Consider the following 20,342-nt stretch of genomic DNA (forward strand, 5'->3'; position numbering starts at 1 on the left):
GGTTGTGCATATACACATATAAATTCTTCGGTTACTCTCTCCCCCTCCACCCACCTGCCCTCCTCCATCCCTCTGACATTCGTCAGTCTGATCCATGCTTCCATGTCATTGAATCTATTGTATTCATCAGTTTATTAAGTTCTTTAGATTCCACATATAAGTGAGATCATGTGATGTTTGTCTTTCTCTGCCTGGCTTATTTCATTTAGCATAATATTCTCCAGGTCCACTCATACTGTCCCAAAGGGTACGAGATCCTTCTTCTTTACAGCTGCGTAGTATTCCATGGTGTAAATGTCCCACAGTTTTTTTATCCACTCATCTACTGATGGGCACTTGGGCTGTTTCCAGATCTTAGCTATTGTAAATTGTGCTGCTATGAACATAGGGGTGCATATATTCTTTCTGGTTAGTGTTTCAGGGTTCTTAGGATATATTCCTAGAAGTGGGATCACTGGGTCAAAAGGCAGCTCCATTTTTAATTTTTTGCGGAGCCTCCATACTGTTTTCCATAGTGGCTACACCAGTCTGCATTCCCACCAGCAGTGTACCAGGGTCCCCATTCTGACAGGTATGAAGTGATACCTCATTGTGGTTTTAATTTGCATCTCTCTGATGATTAGGGACTTTGAGCATTTTCTCATATGTCTCTTGGCTAATGTCTTATTTTTAAAACAAATTACAATTTTTTGAGGAAGTTATTCAGGTAAAATGAAAATCAGGGGAGGCTTAAGGTTCAGATTATAGCAATGAATAAACAACTGAACTAAAATCTGATCAATTTCCTTTAAAATCAAACATATACAAATCGGGAGGTGGGGGGGAGGGAAGCCCTAACTGGCAGATCTCCCTCCCCCACCCCCCAAAGGAAGAGTTCTGTGAAACAGTCTGCCTAATGTTAAGTTCTTTTGCTATTACTTGATTGGAATAAGGTTTCTAGCTTAATTATCCAGATCATTCACCCAGGGCTCGCTATACCTATGATAATCTACAGACACTCTAATATTGGATACTGGCTGCTTCTGGAACCAATGGTAACTGCTTTAGTTTGCCAAACTGTGCTGTACAGAAGTCCAGAGATTACTGAACAGTGAGTTAAGTCTTTCCTTTTCTACTGTGGTAAAATGGTAATGTGCTCATAAACATATCAAGAATTACATTTGACAACAAAAGAAAGAAAATGGCAACTATGTGAGGTGATGGATTGTTAAGTAGCTTGAATGTGAATATTTCACAATGTACATGTATATCAAATCATCAGGTTGTACACCTTAAATATGTACAATTTTAATCAGTTAACTAAACCTCAATAAAGCTGAGGGGCAAAGATATAAAGATATTCCGAGAAACAGATAATCATAGAGTTGGAAGGGACATAAGTGGTCATCTAGTTCAATCTCAATTTACATATGAGAAACCCAAGTCCCAGAGTGATGAGCTAGGTGACAGGGTCTGAGTTACAGCCCATGACTCTGACTGCAACTCTAGCATGTGAATTAGGGTAGTGGTAGCCAGTCTCCACTATGGCCTCCAATGATCCTCCCCTCCCTCCTGGAATTCCTGCCCCTGTGCAGTCACTTGCCACACTGAATTTGGGTTGGCTCTGTGTGACCAATGGAATGCAGTGGAGGTAGGATTCTGGGACTGAAGACCTGAGGCTAGGTCTTAAGAAGCCTTGCAGCTTCCACAGTGGCATTTTGGAATGCTCACTTTTGGGAAACCCTTCTCTCAAACAAGAAGAAGAAATTCATTTGACTTGTGTTTGTGGTTATTGCTGAATGATTAAGGATGTAAGAGGAATCCCATGAGTCAGAAATAATCTGGTCCCTTAATTACTTTAAATATAAATGGTCTAAATTCACCAGCTAAAAGACAGACATTCACAGATTGGACCCAACTTTTTGCTGTCTACAAGAAACTCACTTCAAACATGATGAAATAGACAGATTGAAAATAAAAGGATGAAAAATGAGGTATCATGAAAACATTAAAAAGAGGAATGGCTCTATTAATACTGGGTAACTAAGACTTCAGAGCAAAAAATTTAGGGACAAAGAGGGATATTACAAAATGATAAAATGATCAATCCACCAAGAAAACATAGTGATCCTAAATGTGTATGCACTAAACAAAACAGTTTCAAGATACACAAAACAAAAGCTGATAAAGCTAAAAGAAGAGACAAATATTTCCTTCTGAGCAACTGATAGAAGTACTAGACAAAAACAAAAAATCAGCAAAGATATAAAAGAACTGAACAACCATCAACCAACAAGATCTAATGAACACTTCTAGAACATTCTACCTAAGAAAGGAAAATACAAATACTTTTCAAGCACCCATGAAATATTTATAGCAGTGCACAGCATGCTGGGCCAAAAAACAAAAACAAAACAATCAAACAAAACAAAACAAAAACAGGACAACTGTAAAATTGTTAAACTCTTAGAAATCAAACAACATATTTCTAAATAACCCATGAGTCATCAAGGAAGTCTCAAAGGAAGCACAGAAATATACATATAAATAAAAATGAAAATATAACATGTCAAATAATTCCTGTAAAAGAACTCTCCAAGCTCAGATGGTTCTACTGGACAATTTTATCAAATATTTAAAGAAGAATTAACACCAATTTTATACAAATCCTTCAAGAAAAAAAGGAGAGAACATTTCCCAACTCATAAGATTAGTATTAACCTGATACCCAAACTAAACAAAGCCAGTATAAAAAAAGAAACTGCAGATTATCTCCCATAAACTTAAGATGCAAAAATCCTCAACAGAATATTAGCAAATGGAATCCAGCAACATATAAAGAGAATTAAACAGCATGGTCAAGTGATCAAGAAGGTATGCAAGCCTGATTCAGTATCTGAAAATCAATGCATGTAATCCACAATATCAACAGGCCAGAGAAGAAAACTCACATGGATCTTATCAAATGACACAGAAAAAGCATTTGACAAAATTCAACACCCATTCATGACAAAAACATTCAGGAACTAGGAATAGAGGTGAACTTCCTAAACTTAAAAAAAGACCGTTGACCAAAAAAAACCCCACATCTAACATTATACTTAATTGTAAAAGATTGAATGTCACCTACTTGATATTGGAACAAAGTAAGGATGTAAATTCTCACTCACCACTCTTATTCAACACAGTACTTAAGACCTAACCAGAGCAATAAGGCAAGGGGAAAAAAAGACATATAATTGAAAAGGCATAAAACTGTCCCTATCTGCAAATGACATGACTGTTTATGTGGCCATGATTATCTATACATTATCTATGTATTGTCAGAAGGAATGTATGAAAAAAAACCTCCTAGAACTAATAAGTGAGTTCAGCAAGGTCGCAGGTTATAATAAGATCAACACACAAAAAACTGGTTGTACTTGTATATCTAACACCAAGTACTGTTTATATGGAAACAAACTAAAAACAGTACATTTACAATAGTGTCAAAGAAAATGAAATACTCAGGTATAAATCTAACAAAATGTGCAGTATTTCTATGCTGAAAATTATAAAATGCTAACGAGAGAAGCTAGATGTAAATAAATTGGACTTTTAGAAGACTCAACATAGTAAAGATGTCAACTCTCAAACTGATCTATAGGTTTACCACAATTCCTATCTAAATCTTAGCAAGGTGTTTTATAGACAACAGACAAGCTTATTTTAAAAAGTTTATGGAAAGGCAAAGGAACTAGAATAGCTCAAACAATTTTGGGGGGGAAAAAGAAAAGTGAGAAGACTTATTCTTCCCTATGATAATGCAGCTACTGTACAGCTAATTAACGAAAACAGGATGGTACTGGTAAGGGACAGACACAGACTAATGGATCAGAAGAGAGAACCCAAAAATAGACCCACACAAATATGTCCAACTGGTTTTTGACAGAGGTACAAAAGCAATTCAGCCCTGACCAGTGTGGCTCAGTAGGTTGGAGCATCTACCCAAACCAAAAGGTGGCAAGTTTGATTCCCAGTCAGGGCACATACCAAGGTTGCGGGTTTGATCCCTGGTCAATTGATGTCTCTGTCACTCTTTGTCTCTGTCTCTCTCTCTCCCTCTCTCTTAAAAAAATTCAATAAAAAGAAAGAAATAAATAAAGCAATTCAATGGAGAAAAGATAACCTTTTCAACAAATGCTGCTGAAGCAACTGGGTACCCATAGGCAAAAGGATGAACCTCTAACTAAACTTCCCACCTTTTACAAAAATTAACTCACAATCAATCATCAAAGCCTTAAATGTAAGACATAAAACCACAGAACTTTTAGAAGAGAATAGAAAATCTTCAGGATCTGGAACTAGTCAAAGTGGTCTTAGATCTGAGACCAAAAGTATGATTCACAAAAGGAAACATTAGCTGTAAATTTGATGTCCTCAAAATTAAAAACTATTGCTCAGTGAAAGACCCTGTTAAGAGGATAAAAAGACAAATAACAGACTAAGAAAAAATACTTGCAAACCACGAATCTGACAAAGGGCACTTATCTAGAATATATAAAGAACTCCCAAAACTCAAAAGTGAAAAAACAAAGCATCCAATTAGAAAGTGGGCAAAAGACGTGAACAGACATTTCACTGAAGAGGGTATACAGGTGCAAATAAACAAATGAGAAGATGTTCAACACTACTAGCCATCAGGCAAATACAAATTAAAAGAACAATCAGGTATCACTACACACCTATCATGTAGCTGATGGGTAAGTGCTGAAATAAAATATAGTGATAGCATCAAATGCTGTGAGAATGCAGAGAAATCGAATCATTCACACATCATTTTTGGGAAACGTAAAATAGTACAGCCACTCTGGAAAAGAGCTTGGCTAATATGACCCAGCAATTGCTTGGGCATTTTATCCCAGAGAAACAAAAATCTATGTTCACATCAAAATTGTGTACAAATGTTCATAGCAGCTTTTTCCATAACAGCCAAAACCTAGAAACAATCCCAATGTCCTTTAATGGTTAATCTGTGGTACATCCATACCACGGAATACTACTCAGCAATAATAAAGAACAAAGTATTGATACACTCAAAGGAATTAAGCTAAGTGGAAAAAGCCAATTATAAAAGGTTACATACTGTTATGATTCCATTCCATGTTACACAATATTCTAGAAAGGAGTGTTAATTATTTAGGATTTAGGGGAGGAAAGCCCAGGGACTATAAAGAGGCAGCATAAGGTAGTCTTGGGATGGAATCGTTCTCCATCTTGATTGTGGTGGTAGTTACACACGCCACACACGTGACAGAATTCCACAGAACTATGCACATACACAAATGAGTACATGTATAACTAGTGAAATGAAAATAAGCTCTGTGGTACACCAAAGTCAGTTTCATGGTTTGGATATTGTAATATAATTATGCAAAATGCTAACATTCAATGTACATTCTGAAGAGATCAACCTGGGTGTTGTGGCAGGGAAGGAATGGAGGGTGTCAAAAGACAAACAGTACGCCAACCAGGAGGCTTTTGCAACAGTACAAGGCTTTTGCAATAGTACAAGCAAGAGATGATAGTGGGCTGGACTAGGATAGTGGGAGTAGAGAAAGAAATAGAATAAGAAATAGGACTTGGTGTTATAAGATGTAGTTATTAGAAAGAGAGAGAAGTATCAAGAAGGGACCCACTAAATTTTTGGCTCGGGTATCTGGATGGGTGGAAGTAACCATTTCCTGAGAGGAGGAAAATTAGAGAAGGAATAGCTTTTTGTTTTGGGGGAGTGGGTTGCATTGAGGGAAGATCAAGATTTTTATTTTGGACAACCACAATGATATGTGAAGCAGGTGATTAGCTGGAAATTATATATATGTATATCTGGAGTGGCCAGGCTCAGAGATACAAATTTGGGAGATGTTGGCACTAAAATGAATGCCAAGTAAACAGGAATTTGGGGGGTTTTGTTTGTTTTGTTATTAATTCCATGACTAAAAGAGTACCTGGAACTGTATTTGTCAATAAATGTCTGTTGAATGAATAAATAAATGGGCATAAAGATGGTACTTAAAGTTATAGGAGGGCAGGAGATTACCTAGAGAGGGATTTTAGAACTCTTAAAGGTTTTTAAAAAATGTGTGTGTGTGTAGAGGTGGGGTAGGTAGGTAAGTGTAGGTAGGTAGGAGGAGGAGGGACAAAGGAGAAAGGGAGAGTTTCAGTAAAGGAAACCGAGGAATGGCACTGCAATAGAAGGAAAACCCAGGAGGCTATTCTATTAAAGATGCCAATATAAAAGTGTTTCAAGGAGAGAGTGGTTACTTGTGTCAAATGCTGTTGAAGCTATATACCATGAGGGGAAAGAAGTGGTAACAATGTCACTAATGATGTAACAAGGGCTAGGGCACATAATGCACTCTAATATGAAAGAAGGTGGTATGGGTACAGATGTAGGAAGGTTGATAGATTTTGTGTTGGGAATATGAGGAAGTTTCCCTGGTAGCCTCTTTTTTTCTTGAGGAATTATGAAACAAGTGTTAGCCAAGAATGAATATTCAATAAATGCTATGATGGGAGTAAATAAGGTGTTATGGGAGCACAGAGGGGGGCTCTTAACTCAGCACTGAGGTGGAGTGTAGGGGAGGTTTAAAGGATGAATAGGAATTAATAAGGAGAGGGTAGATAGCAGGTGTAGGAAGAGCACCCCAGATATGCAAATATCTCAGAAGCAAAGAAGAAAGGGCATATTCAGGAAACTAAAAGGCAGAAACTAAGAGATCCAGGTAGGAACTGGCAAGAGATAAGTTGGAGAGATAAGCAGGTATCAAAATCAAGAAAAGCCTTGTATGCAATGCTAAGGAGACTGAAATTTGTCATGAAGATAATCAGAAGTAGCTACTGAAAAAGGTAAAATATATTTTATTTTGGTGGTCTTCACATCAGTTGGGGAACAGATTTGTGAATTTAAATATATTTAATATAAAATTAGGTCATTTTCATATTTAATACTTAAAATTGGAGAGGCAGTAGAGCTTAATGGTTGAGTACAAATTCCATAGCCAAAACGCCTGTGTCCAAAATGCCATTTAGCAGTCGTGTGACCTTGGGCAAATTATTTAACCTGTGTTTCAATTTCCTCATTTTTAAATGGAGGTTTTAATAGTAAAGAAGTAAATAAGAAGTAAATAGAACCTTCTGAAAGGGGTGTTACTAAATTAGTTCATACAGTATTCTGTAAATGTTAACTATTATTAAGATATAATTTTACCTGCTTTTTAAAAATAATATTGATTTTTTTTTTTTTAGAGAGAGGAAGGGAGAGGAAGAAAGAGAAACATTGACGTGAGAGCAGAACATCCATCAGCTGCCTCTTGTATGGCCCCTACCAGGGATCTAGTCTGCAACACAGGCATGTGTGCTGACCAGTAATTGAACCAGCAACCTTTTAAAGCATGGAATGACACCCAGTCAACTGAGCCACACCAGCAAGGGTTTACCTGCTTTTTAAGGGCATAATTTTCACCATCTTCAGCTTTCATTTTTTCAATCTTTTCTTCTTGTTGTTTTGCTTCCTTTTCATACATCATTTTTTCTTTGGCCAATCTATAAATCAAAAAAGTTTCAGAAAATTAATTCTCTCTAGCAAATAGACCACAAGAAATAAAGAAACTATGTAAATATAAAACATATTTAAAATACCAAAGTATATGTACAGATGAGGAGTAGGGGAGAAGAAAAATATTTTAGCCATTTATATATATTGCCCTTAAGTCCTACCTACACCTGCCTAAAGCAAGCGCAATCTATCAAAACATGCAATTCTTAAATTTTTAATGAAAAAACATATCCCGTTATAATAATTGTTTTTTCAAAGTAAAAACACTCAAAGTTACTATGTGCTAACATTTCTGCCTTGCTTTTTTTGGATATATGTTTTCCAAACTTACATACATGTACTTGAAACAACATAATGTAAAAGCTCAGCTTACTGGGGGAAAAAATGTCAGTATAGTGCATGCCAAATCCAAAACAAAGAAAGATCAGATTATTTGCAACAACGAAATTGTTTGACAAGTATTCACTGTGCACATAATTTTATGCCCAACCTTCCTTGTGTGAGGAACTGGGATATAGTTTAGACATGGTTCTTTCATGGACAAGTAGTGGAAATAAACATTTATTTACTAAAGCAAGAAAAGGTATTGACAGAGATCACTAAGATTTTCAACAATAAAGAATAGAGCAACACAAAGTTCTACTGATTATTCCTCAGATAACCAAAATTTGATTAACCATAACAGCTCAATCAATCTCCCCTAATTCTGGTTAAATATATTTTAATATAAAAGAAAAGTATAGCCCTGGTTGGCGTGGCTCAGTTGGTTGGGCATCGTCCCATGTACCAAAGGGTCACTGGTTTGATTCTGGGTCAGGGTACATGCTCAGGTTTCAGGCTCAATTGGTGCAGCGGGGGGGGGGGGGGGGGAAGGAGGCAGCCAATTGACGTTTCTCTCTCTCTCTCTCTTCCTCTCCCTCTCTTTCTAAAAATCAGTTAAAAAATCTTTTAAAAAACTGCTTTCCAAAATGGTGTTATCAACTGATACTGAACCGGCAATGTATAAAATTTCTTATTTCTTCCTTGCATTCTGGTAAACAACTGGAACTGTCAAAATTATTAAATTTCTTATCAAGTATATGCTATACTAAAATCTGCAACAGCCACAGTCTGTCTATTTGGCTGTGTTCACTAAAAATAAAGTCTTCTGATCACTAAAAAAAATTATTAAATTTCTGACAAGAAGAGTGTGAAATGGTATTAAATCATGGTTTGAAATATTAATTTGAAATATTAACTTGAAATATTAATTTTTATTAAAACAGTAATTACTGTTGGTGGTGAAGCAGCACCAGAATGTTACCAGTGACTGGTTCAGCAGCCTTGGTACTTGAGTTTTGGCTAAGAAAGAATTCAGAGAGAAGACTCAAATAAAGCCAAAGTTTATTTACAAAGTCACAGAGGTAGAAGTAAGCTGTGGAAGAAGTGAGCCAGCTGGGCTGCATGGGCTCAGGAAAAGAGTTAAAGAACAGAAGAAGGGCCCTTGGAGCTTAGGAGAAAGAAAGCAAAGGTACACCTAAAGGAAGAAGGCGGGCGGCTGGAGAGAGGGAGCGAGAGCATGCACTCAGTCCTCTGTCCTGAGGGATTTTATTTTACCCTCTCTCTGAAGGCAGGGATCTTTCCCACGTGTGTCCTTTTAGGGTCTCTACTGACTGTTTGGTACCAGAGCAGAGCCAGAGGGTCATTAGTCATCACAGCTGGTCACCCTGTCCTGGCCTTGCTGCTTCTCTGGGCCTAGAGCTGAAACACAACTGAGGTCTAGATGTCACCTCTAGTTTGACCAAACCTCCTGTCTGTGGTCAACAGACCTGAGGCTTTGTTCCTAAGATTATGTGATGCAGGTCAGAACCTCACTGTCTTTGAGGACTTAATGCTTAAGGGATGTAGCCTTGCAAAGTCTTGTATGGGAGTCATATGAGGCTATTCTCCAGCCCCCTTGTTCCTCCTCTAAGGGACGTGACTAGTGATACACTAGGAGGGGAAAGACCAGGGGAGGTCCCAAACTGCATGATTAGGGATATGAAAGATCAGGGGGTCTAAACTGCATGACCAGTGATATGCTAAGGTAAGAAAGGTCAACCTAGGGGGAAGGTCCTAGTTTTCCTGGTTGCTAGGCACAGGAGATTTTCCAACTTGGTGACCTTTTGTACCCTTTTGTATCTTCCTACTCTACTCATGTCTATCTAATGGTCTACAATTACTGAATAAATACTTGCTAAATAATGAATGAATACCTTCTGGTGAATTTGACTCATTCCTTTCTCTAGGGAAGGCTAAGATTTAATAAGAAAATTTAACTCAAGTATATACAATCACAATTTAAAAATTTGTTACTAAAATATTTTTTCTGTTACAAGCACATATATATGCTCCCATCAATATAGAACTATAGAAAAATTATAATGAAAATCTTAAAATTCATTCAAAATCTCATTGTTCAAATTAATTACTACTGATCCAAAACACAAATAATTCTGAAATCCAAAACACTTAAAACATTTTTTTTTAATTGTCTGGCACAAACTCATTCAGCAGCAAAATGTGACCTCAAATGACATGAAGCTACAGATTTTATGTATCCTACTAAATAAATGTGAATAGTACATGTTTCCCTGCAGAAATAGTAATGTGTTTGATTACAGAGTACTTCTCTAGATGCTATTATGTAAATACATATATTACTACTTCAAAACCTGAAAAAATGTGGAATTCAAAAATACACATGGGCCCAAGGGTTTTGTAGAGGTGATTATGGACCTGTATTGCATATTTTCCATTCATTTTTCTCTTTAAACATGTATATGTAAAAATTTATATTAATATATAAAAATATATACTTATAAATAAATAAGATAATGCATCACTTCCAATGTCATTAAACATTCTTTGAAAATATAGCTTTTAGTGGCTACACAGCATTTTATAGTATCACTACAACAGCTTATTAAAGTATCCTATGAGACACTTGGGCAACCCCCATGTTCTAAGTTCCGTGATGAACATCCTACTCATAAACTCTGTAAGCGTGTAGCATTTTCCTACATGATATTAAAATACAGCATGCCTGACGAGAAATCAGGCTAAGCCTTTTCCAGGAGGCCAGGGGCCACTCACTGATGAATACTTCCTTTTCCCGCAGTGATAAACCACCTGTCATTCATTATTGGTGGTAATACACAGACACAAACATTAAATCAATTGATCCTATTTTAGCCTACTATTTGGTATTTCATTTAAGTCAAAGAAAACAGTATGCCAGATTTCACTGTTTAAATATTAACAAGCATATAAAAATTTACATTAAAGAGGTGTGAAATTAAAGAAAGAAAAATAAAGAAAATGAAACCTCAAGGGAAAAGAATATAAATCTGATAACCAATAAGAGTTGTAGATAGTACAGAAAAAAAGCAAAGGAAGATTTTTTTAAAAAGTAAAATTTCCCAGTCCTGGCCGGTGTGGCTCAGTTGGTTGGAAGGTTGTCCTGTACACCAAAAGGTGGCGGGTTCAATTCCCAACCAGGGCACACACCCAGGTTGTGGGTTCAGTCCCCCATCGGGCACATGCAGGAGGCAACCGATCGATGTTTCTCTTTTACATCGATGCTTCTCTCTCTCTTCCCGTTTCTCTCTCAAAAATCAATCAATCAATCAATCAATCAATAAAATAAAACTTCCCAGAGCTGGAAAAAAAAACAATCTTAATTGAAAGGGCGTCCTAAGTTCCTACTAGAATCAGTGAAAAAACCCCACTTCTTTGTACATTGTTAAGAATTTCCAGAAATCCAAGACAATCAAAGCTTTCAAAAAGAGAATAGGTCACCCGTAAAAGGAAAACGAATCAGACTGACATTACATTTCACATTAAAAACACTAGATACCAGAAGACGACAGAGCAATCCCTTGGAAGTTCTGAGAGATTATTTGTAAACTAGATTTGTAACTAAATAGGGAGGGGAAAATACGCTAACTCACTCAATACTTATTTACTAAATGGCCAGTATGTGCCAGGCATGATTTTACGTACCAAGGATATAGTTAGTAGTGAACAAAACTATAAAAATCTCTGTTCCATGACACTTTTTAGCAGGGAAATAAGGATAATACATAAGTAAAATATACAGTATGTGAGAATGTGAAAAAGTGCTACGGAAAAAAAAAGCAGTGAAGAAGGACTGGTAAAACAGGGGATTTGCAATTTAAAATAAGATGGCCAGGGAAGGCCACTTTGAGAAGAGGGTATGTGAACTAAGATCTGAAAAAAGCAATTTAGTCATGTGAATAACTAATGAAAGAAATCATAGGCCAGAAATTATAATTTTTTGTTATATAAAAATTCAAAAAGTTTATTTACTATGCCCCCTTTCTGATAAATTTAAGAATGTACTCCAGCAAATTAAAGATGAAAATCAAGAAAAGAAACCATGATCAACGTAATGCAACTGTCTAATGAAGTGGGGAAAAAAAGAAAAAGAAATCCCAGGATTAAAACTGTGCTGTAGACTTGGAAAATAGTCTAAATAAGAACCTTAGTGAGGAGTCTTATAGGAACATCTTTACAAAGAGGCACAGAATAGGTTCTAAGGAACAGATACAATGAGTAAGAAGGTAAAAGAGAAGTCAGTCATGTGCCTTTTCTCTCAATAATAAAAAATGAAAGGCAATTAGAAACTCCAGGAAAAGCACACCTCCACACACACACAGAGTTAGGGCTGTAATATGAAGCAATTGATGAAAAAGAAAATTCACTTAATCTGGATTTATAAGAATAATCTCCTCTGGGCAGCACGGGATCCACTGAGAAAGAAATGCAACCTTATACTACAGACCGTATTTAAAACAATACACACTTATTCGTTCATGCTCAACTTCTGTACTAGACCTATGCGCAAACACGCCTTCCCCACCTGTTTGAAATATTTGATTTGTGTTTTTAAAGTTTGTTTAAAGCTAAGAAATGTCTACTGAATTTTTTTCTCATAAAAATTTGAGATGACTCTGGCCAGCCAATGAAAACTCAGCATTTCATAAAAATCAGATCACTACCTGTGTAATCAATCTCCTGTGTTAAACCCTGCGTTTGACATCCTAGTATGACTTCCTTTTCCCTGACACAGTTCTCTCCTAACTGATAATAAACTCTCTTGTCTCTGAAGAAACAAACAATATTTTTGAGATTTTTACTGTATGAGAGATGAAAGAAGGAACTTTAATTGAAGACCTCACGTGAACAGACTTTTGTGTACTTTACTGCATTTAATACTTATAATCCTACTGAAGTATGATTCCCACTTTACAGTCTCTTAGCTATGCCTCCCCACAATGTTTTCAAAAGTCTTTAGATTCAAAGAGGAGTGAACCAGGATTTATCAATATTTCAAAATGAATAAAATATAAACTATTGTATTTCACACAGTTCATGAAACTTTGGTCAAAAATGATAATACTAATGCAAACTAAGCTGAAGACAGATAGCAACACTGATGAAAGAAGTCAGATTGGATGAATGACTTTTGATATTTTAGCATTTCCTATGGCCACCACTGAATCTGCTCTCCACAAACTAGCCTGTGGTGAAGTTCAACCAACAGTTATGACTCAAGAAGAGAATTACAGTACTGACATCCCATGAAACATGATATATAGATTTAGGAAAAAGCTTGAATCATTCAAGATAAGGTAAAATTAAAATAAGATCATCAAAGCAGCTAACACATACTGACCATTTACTATGAGCCAAATACTACATCAAAGTATGCTACGTACATAGTCATTCAATCCTCAAAACAATCCTATAAAATAGGTATCTCTATGAGTCCCATTTTAGTAATAACTAAACTGAAATTCATGGAGCTTGTCCAAATTCTCACAGCTATTAAGTGCCAAAGAACTGTTTTATTCCAAAGTTCATACTCCTAGCCACTATGATAAACTCTTTATTTTTTAAAGTAAATCTCAAACATCTGAACACATAAAAAAGTTAAAATGCACTCAAATATAACAGGCATTGTTGGTTGCCTAACCAGTAGCACTTCTTACTTGCCAACAAAATCTAATTTTGATTATGATCATCCAAGAAGCCGTGTCCTTCAAGGAAGAGGCCAATCATAATGGTCTTACTCCCTTTGCCAAGTGATAGTTTAGGCATGTGTTAAGTGACCCAATTCTGGCCGAAGTTACAAAAGAGCCACCTGCTGGGGCTTCTGAGAAGGTTGTCTTTCGTGCTAAATGTGACTTAAGCGGGTATAACTGTGTTTTCTCCCCTGGACATTGTCACCTATGTGAAACACCTGCTACTTGTGGCAGGTGCCTTGGGATCATGAGGAGATCCAGCCTAAAAGGACAGGTCACTCTGGATGTCAGAGAACTTGAATCTTTGATAATGGCATTAAATTACTAAATTAAATCAACTCTGAAAGCATTCTACCTCCAGATTTCTTATTATATGAGATGATAAAACATCCTTATAGCTTAAGCCACATATAGTTTGACTTCCTATTACTTTGAAGCTAAGAGCATCTGAAGTGACAATCATTAATAGCACAAGATTTTCCTGCAGATTCAGAAATGCTTTCTTACTTTGGGTTAATTCACTCTGAATTAATCACTTAGAAATTGAGAAACCTTTTCTTCCCATAGACAAATAAACATGAAAAAAGTAAAGAGGAAATTTCTTATATAATACCCAACTTTATGTTTCTACTGTATGAAGAAATACTCCCTGTAAATTTTGTGCAAAAGTCTTTATTCCACACTTAGAACTAAACTAGTGTAAAACTTAACAACTTTGTTTTTAATAATCATGGTACTTACTAGAAGCTAATATACATAATAAATAATACAACCTTCTATTTATGTCACATTTTCAATATGTAAAGTACATCTATAATTTATAGGATACTGGATATTAAATACTAAAATATCAATGCCCCTAAACTGTAACTTACGGGAAAGTGGATATTAAATAAATACTGTCTATTATGGGGGGTAAGATGTTTAATGGTGTTAAAAAGGAAACACTATGGCACCAAGAAAAGCGTATCCACTTATGACTTGGAACTCAGTAACTCATTGTCAAATGAATTTAAAATTCCTTGCTCGGCCGGGCATGGCTCAGCGGTTAAGCGTCGGCCTAGGATCCAGGCGATCAGGATTTGATTCCCGGTCGGGGCACATGCCTGGTTGTGGGCTTGATTGATGACTCTCTCCTCATTGATGTTTCTGTCTCTCTCTCTCCCTCTCCTTTCCTCTCTCTGAAATCAATAAAGATGTATTAAAAAATAAAATAATAAAATAAAATAAAATAAAATAAAATAAAATAAAATTCCTCTTTCCTGGTGAAGAGGAGTGAAATATTCAAGATTAGGAAAAGAAGCTATTTGACAAAGTAGGCAACAAGTTTTTCTGCTAAATGTATCAGGAGAAAGCATTCTATAAAAATCAGAGTAAAAGACTGTAGTTAGAATAAATTTTAGGCTTTTTAAAACCAAGGATTTTAGTAATGTGACCCCAGAAACAGAAGAAATAATGTCTTTACAAAAGAATGTTAGGACAGAAATACCAAGAAAGGTGCAGGAAAAAAATAGATTCATTTAGGAAAATACAAGGGGACTGCAAATTAGAAACTAATTGCTCAGCCACCCCAATTAAGAATTCTCACTAGTTCCTTTAGTAAGGGAAGAACTGAAGATTAACATCAGAATCTGATGATTTAGTGCTTACAGTCTATATAGTAAAATGTATGTGGTTAAAATTTAGGTTTTAGTCATTCTCTATTCTTTTGTGGTCACTAATCAAGTCAAGTGAAATTCCTACTATTCCCAAATTTCAACTAATAATTATAGTTAAGATTTTGGGAACGGCAAACTAAGGAAGAATTTGCTACAATACTCTGTCTTAACAAAAAAATTAAAATGTGCTACACACGAACACCATGAGATGCGACTGGAGATGTTGCTCTGAGTGGAATGCCTTTTCTTCCTCCATCCTTTCCCCACCCCATTCATTCTCCAAAACTTAACTCAAGTGTCCTTGTTGTCCAGAAGGACCACTCAAACTCCTATCTTCATCACTTCTAAGCTGCTACTGTGGATCTCTTCTATGGATCTTGACAGCATATTTATCTCCATCATAGAACTGATCACAATAGGTTAAAATTTGGTCTACTTCCATACGTAAAGCTGAATGGTCTGAAGAATGGAAACTGGAAATGTGCCCCCTATCAGAGTGTGCCTTTCAGATATGCTTACTGAAAGAGCTCACAATTACCCTGAGAGGTAAGCAGGGTAGCTATCTATCACTATCCCCATTTTCAAACAGGAAACTAATTCAGAGGTGAAATGACTCACGTAAGACCATCTGGCCAGGAAATGGTGAGATAAGGATTTGAAGCCTTGGACAATATTGCTCAGTTGGTTGGGCATAGTCCAGTGCACCGAAAGGTTTTGGGTTTGATTCCTGGTCAGGGTACATGCTGGGGTTGCAAGCTCTATCCCCAGTAGGAGACATGCAGAAGGCAGCAGATTGATGTCCTGCTCTCACATAGATGTTTCTTTTTCTCCTTCTCCCTTCATCTCTCTCCAAAAATAAATTTTAAAAATCTTTTAAAAATAATAATAAATAATAATAGAAAGGATTTGAAATCATGACTTCTGACTTCAAGTGTCAATGCTTTCCAACACATCATACTATCTCATGTTTAAAGTAAATGAAGCAATTTTCAAATTTTAAATTTCTTTTACCTATTACAAAAGTAAAATAATTCCATGGTTTAACATTTGAACAGCATAAACTACAAAGTGAAAAGGCAATCAACTACTCACAAACCCTGACTCTAGCTACTACTCAGTTCCTACCACTGGAAGCAACGTGTTATCAATTTCTTGTGTATCCTAAATGAAAGAAATTACATGCTTAATTTGATTGCATTTTTTACCTTATTCTCACTACCCATTAATTAACCCACTAAGCTGGAGAGGGTTCAAGTTATATTCACTGCTTATGTAAAATATATGCTTTAATTAATTGTAATAAATAAGACAAAACATGTTTTGTAAACAGCTATGATGATGCAGGCCAGACACAAAATCAACACCACTACACTTCTTTGTAATATTGTGAACTTCAGATATTCATAAATTGATTAATCTTAGGAATAATTCACAGAACACAAATGTGAAACTAAGTATTTCACTAATCCTCTACACTGTCCTTCTAAGGTTTTGAGATGTCAGCGAAACTGAAGTGTGTACTAATGAAAGGGTTACAGACACTACTGTGAATAGTTTCTGCTTCAATTAGTCTGAGAAAGCAATAGTACTTCCTATAGCTGCTTCACCTCAATACAGAACACTCTGATAGTTGTAATTACTACTTAAAGCCACAAATTTCTCTGTACATTTGACTTCCTATCCTGCGCCCAAACCCCTCTCCAGAATATCTCTGTTTAGACATCCCACCAGCATTAACTGAAACAGGCTGAAAGGTGATCATCCTCCTGTTCTAAAACAAGGCCCCTTTTCCCAGCTTGAACTCTCAGCATCAGAATCACATAAAGGAGGCCTGGCTTGTACGAAGTTCATGCGAAAAGAACCAAGTTGTCTGCAAGCTCAGTGAGCCAAGAGGGTGATGCAGCTACTAAAAAACAAACAAAAAATAGCCAAAAAGCAAAGAACCTAAAGCATGGCAGATAAATGGTATTGCATTAGATGAACTGCATCTATATTATTATTTTTCATAATTTTACTTCCAAAATTATTATATATAACTTAGATCCAAAAGGGATTAAGGCAGCATCTGAAGAACAACCTTTACAAACTAGAGTATTAGCAGAGGAATATCCAACACCATCACTCTATTTTATGAAATAGTTCAATTTGGCTAAAACAGTCAGGGAGACGATGGATTCCAAACAAACATAGTAACGTTATCATAGCAAAAATGGGCAATATATTCCAAACTAACATAGGTTATCAGAGCTAAAAAGGGCAAAGAAAATATCATTAGATGCAATTTAACAATACTTCATATAGTAATTATTTTTGGTGATCCATTAACTCAAATTATTCTCAGAATTACTGATGAGAAAATCTGAGAGCTGAATCTGGAATTTTTTAGTTGGAGAGCTCTAGGATCCAGAGAACTCATGATTTTGGATTTACTAGCATTACACAGAGGTACTTTGAAATGTAACATGTTTATTCAGATTGTTGTACTAAGATTTGTTCATTAAGTCAAAATAGTTCAATAAGAAACACGTACAAAGACTGTTTTCTATTTTCATATTACTGATACTGAAGCATTAATTAAGCCCTATGTATAGAAGAATGACAAAGTAATCATTAATAATCAGGAGTAATAGTTTAATCATTAGTAATAATTTCCATTCAGAAAAATGTAAGTAAAAACAATTTTTACACTATAATCCTATCTAAAGGTATATACACAGTAATTTCGTGTGTTAAAGTGCCCCACTTTCATCATATATATTTATTTTGTACTTTACCACACATAAAGCATTCTTTGTGTGATTTTTTTTTTTTTTTTTTTTTAATCCTCATGGGAGCATGTTTATTGATTTTAGAGAGAGGATGGGGGAGATGAAGGAAAGAGAGAGGAGAGGGGGAGAGGAGGAGAGGGAGAAGAGATGGGGGAAGGAGAGAGGGAGGGAGGGAGAGAGGAAGGGAAGTAGAGGAGAGAGGGAGGGAAGGACAGAGGGGGACGGGGGGGGGGGGGAAGAGAAACAACAATGTGAGAGAGAAATATTGATTAGTTGCCTCTGTATAGACCCCGAGAGTGGATGTAACATGCAACCTAGGTATGTGCTCTGACTGGGAATCAAACCCTCACCCTTTCAGTGCACAGGAGAGGACACTCCAACCAACTGGGCCACCCAGCCATGGCATATAAAGTATTTTTAAAAACTTAAGCCAATTTTCTAAGTCTTTAACTATTTGGTAATGGAACTTCAGAGCTGTATTTGATACAATTTTAATAGCTAGCAAATTTGGTTTGAAAATGCAACATAGCAACATTTTCTTAATTACTCTAAGATTAGATTAGTGATTCCCAATGACTATGAATCCCTTCAAATCTTTCTTGGCTATGCCACATTAATTATAGTGTGTAGTTTTTAGAAAGTTTGCATTGTCTCTAACATTCCTCCTTTTATTCTATAATTGTTTATTCAGACTAAAATAGTAATTTTATAGCTTGACTTCCTGAATTTGTCAGCAAACACTTTAAAAATGTTGCATTTTCACAAATGGAGGCATACCAACTTTAGCTCTCCTCTCATAAACAATATACATGTGTTAGCATGTAAAAACATGAAAGATCTCTATCTCACAAAAACAGAAGAATATATAATGTATTTTATGGCATTTTAAGAGCATCACAACTTTTTGCAAGTTGTTCTAAACAGTCATCCTGGACTATTTTAGATGAGTTACTTTGTAGAATCTTAGGATCCTGATACTGAGAATAGATTACCATGCAACATTAGCGTTAAAGAAAGGACACAGGAACTACTTCAAACTTGCCTATATGTAGGGGGCAAAATTTTATTCTTTTATTGACTATGTAAATATAACCAAACTGCCATTTTTCAAATGTGGTAACAATTGTTTCCTTTCACAGAAGAAAAAGGAAAGTTCTTTCAGTGAAAAGAAAAAGGTTTCTATGAAAAAATAAAGCTTGGGAAATAGTGCATAACTCTATTCCCCTCTTAAAGATTCTTAAAGTGAGAGCTTCTGAGTAATCTTACAATAAGGGAACATGTTAAACTTTGTTTAACTTAGCTCTTCTCAAATTAATTTGAACACAGAACACTTTTCAATGTACCTATTAAGATCTAGTTAACCATATTCTATAGAACACCAAAACTTGGAATCCAAAACGAGAGACAGGTAATATTCAAAATTCTGACTGTAGTATTTGATAAATTTCTAGTCCTAAAGTATATGTTTATCCTATGTTAAATACAAAAATGTTTTATTCAAAATTTCCAATTTATAGAAGTTAATAAAATGTCATATTATCAACTTAATAATTATTTTTAAAATAAATCTTAATGTGGCAACAATAGCTTAATAGTAGTAGTATATATCTTTGTATATTAGTGTAATTAATATTAAATAAATGACCATGAACTTTATAACTGTATTATCACTTAAAATTTTAATTTGCTTATAAATGAATTCACATTTTAATAGAAAGTAACTAGTCATACCATCTTGTGATATTATCAAGCAAAATATTTAGTTTGAGAAATTATAGTAACATTATATATAGCTCACAATTTTTTTAAATTGAATCCAATTTTTCCTAATCCAAGTTTATTTTTCTATCTTAGATATGGTATCTGAATGGCAAATACTCAATGGTCTTTAGGAATTTTATAAAGCAGTACAATTTTTTTAAAGGTCATTTAAAGAAAGCTTCAATATAAAATATTATCTGCATAAGTACTTTAAAATTGTTGACTTAACTTTGAATTTATGAACAAATTAGTACATAAAACATCATCTATAGATCTCCAAACAACCATTAACAAATATCCACTAACATAAATTTCCAATATAGCACAAATCAGGTAGGGGATGAGGTCATATTTTTATTATGGTAAAATGGGCTAAATACGCAGCCTCAACACTGTGAGAAATTGAACTTTTATCTTCCTAACCATCTCATTTAACTTAGACTACTTTTTCTTCCTATCTGTAATTCCTGTAAAAGGAACATTGAGAATGGCATTTAAAAAAAAAGACCCA

At 35.4% G+C, this 20,342-nt stretch overlaps 1 protein-coding gene across 1 annotated transcript in view; it reads right to left on the reverse strand.

Moving 5' to 3' along the window:
* TBCA (tubulin folding cofactor A) overlaps positions 1 to 20,342 on the reverse strand; it is a 55,821-nt gene that overhangs the window by 4,920 nt on the left and 30,559 nt on the right. Inside the window, exon 2 of the mRNA XM_087815425.1 lies at positions 7,458 to 7,563. Coding sequence (XP_087671551.1) covers positions 7,458 to 7,563 — 106 coding nt within the window. The remainder of the gene's footprint in view (positions 1 to 7,457; positions 7,564 to 20,342) is intronic.

The sequence above is a fragment of the Miniopterus natalensis genome, chromosome 3 (assembly GCF_054644295.1).
Source record: "Miniopterus natalensis isolate mMinNat1 chromosome 3, mMinNat1.hap1, whole genome shotgun sequence".
NCBI lineage: Eukaryota > Metazoa > Chordata > Mammalia > Chiroptera > Miniopteridae > Miniopterus > Miniopterus natalensis.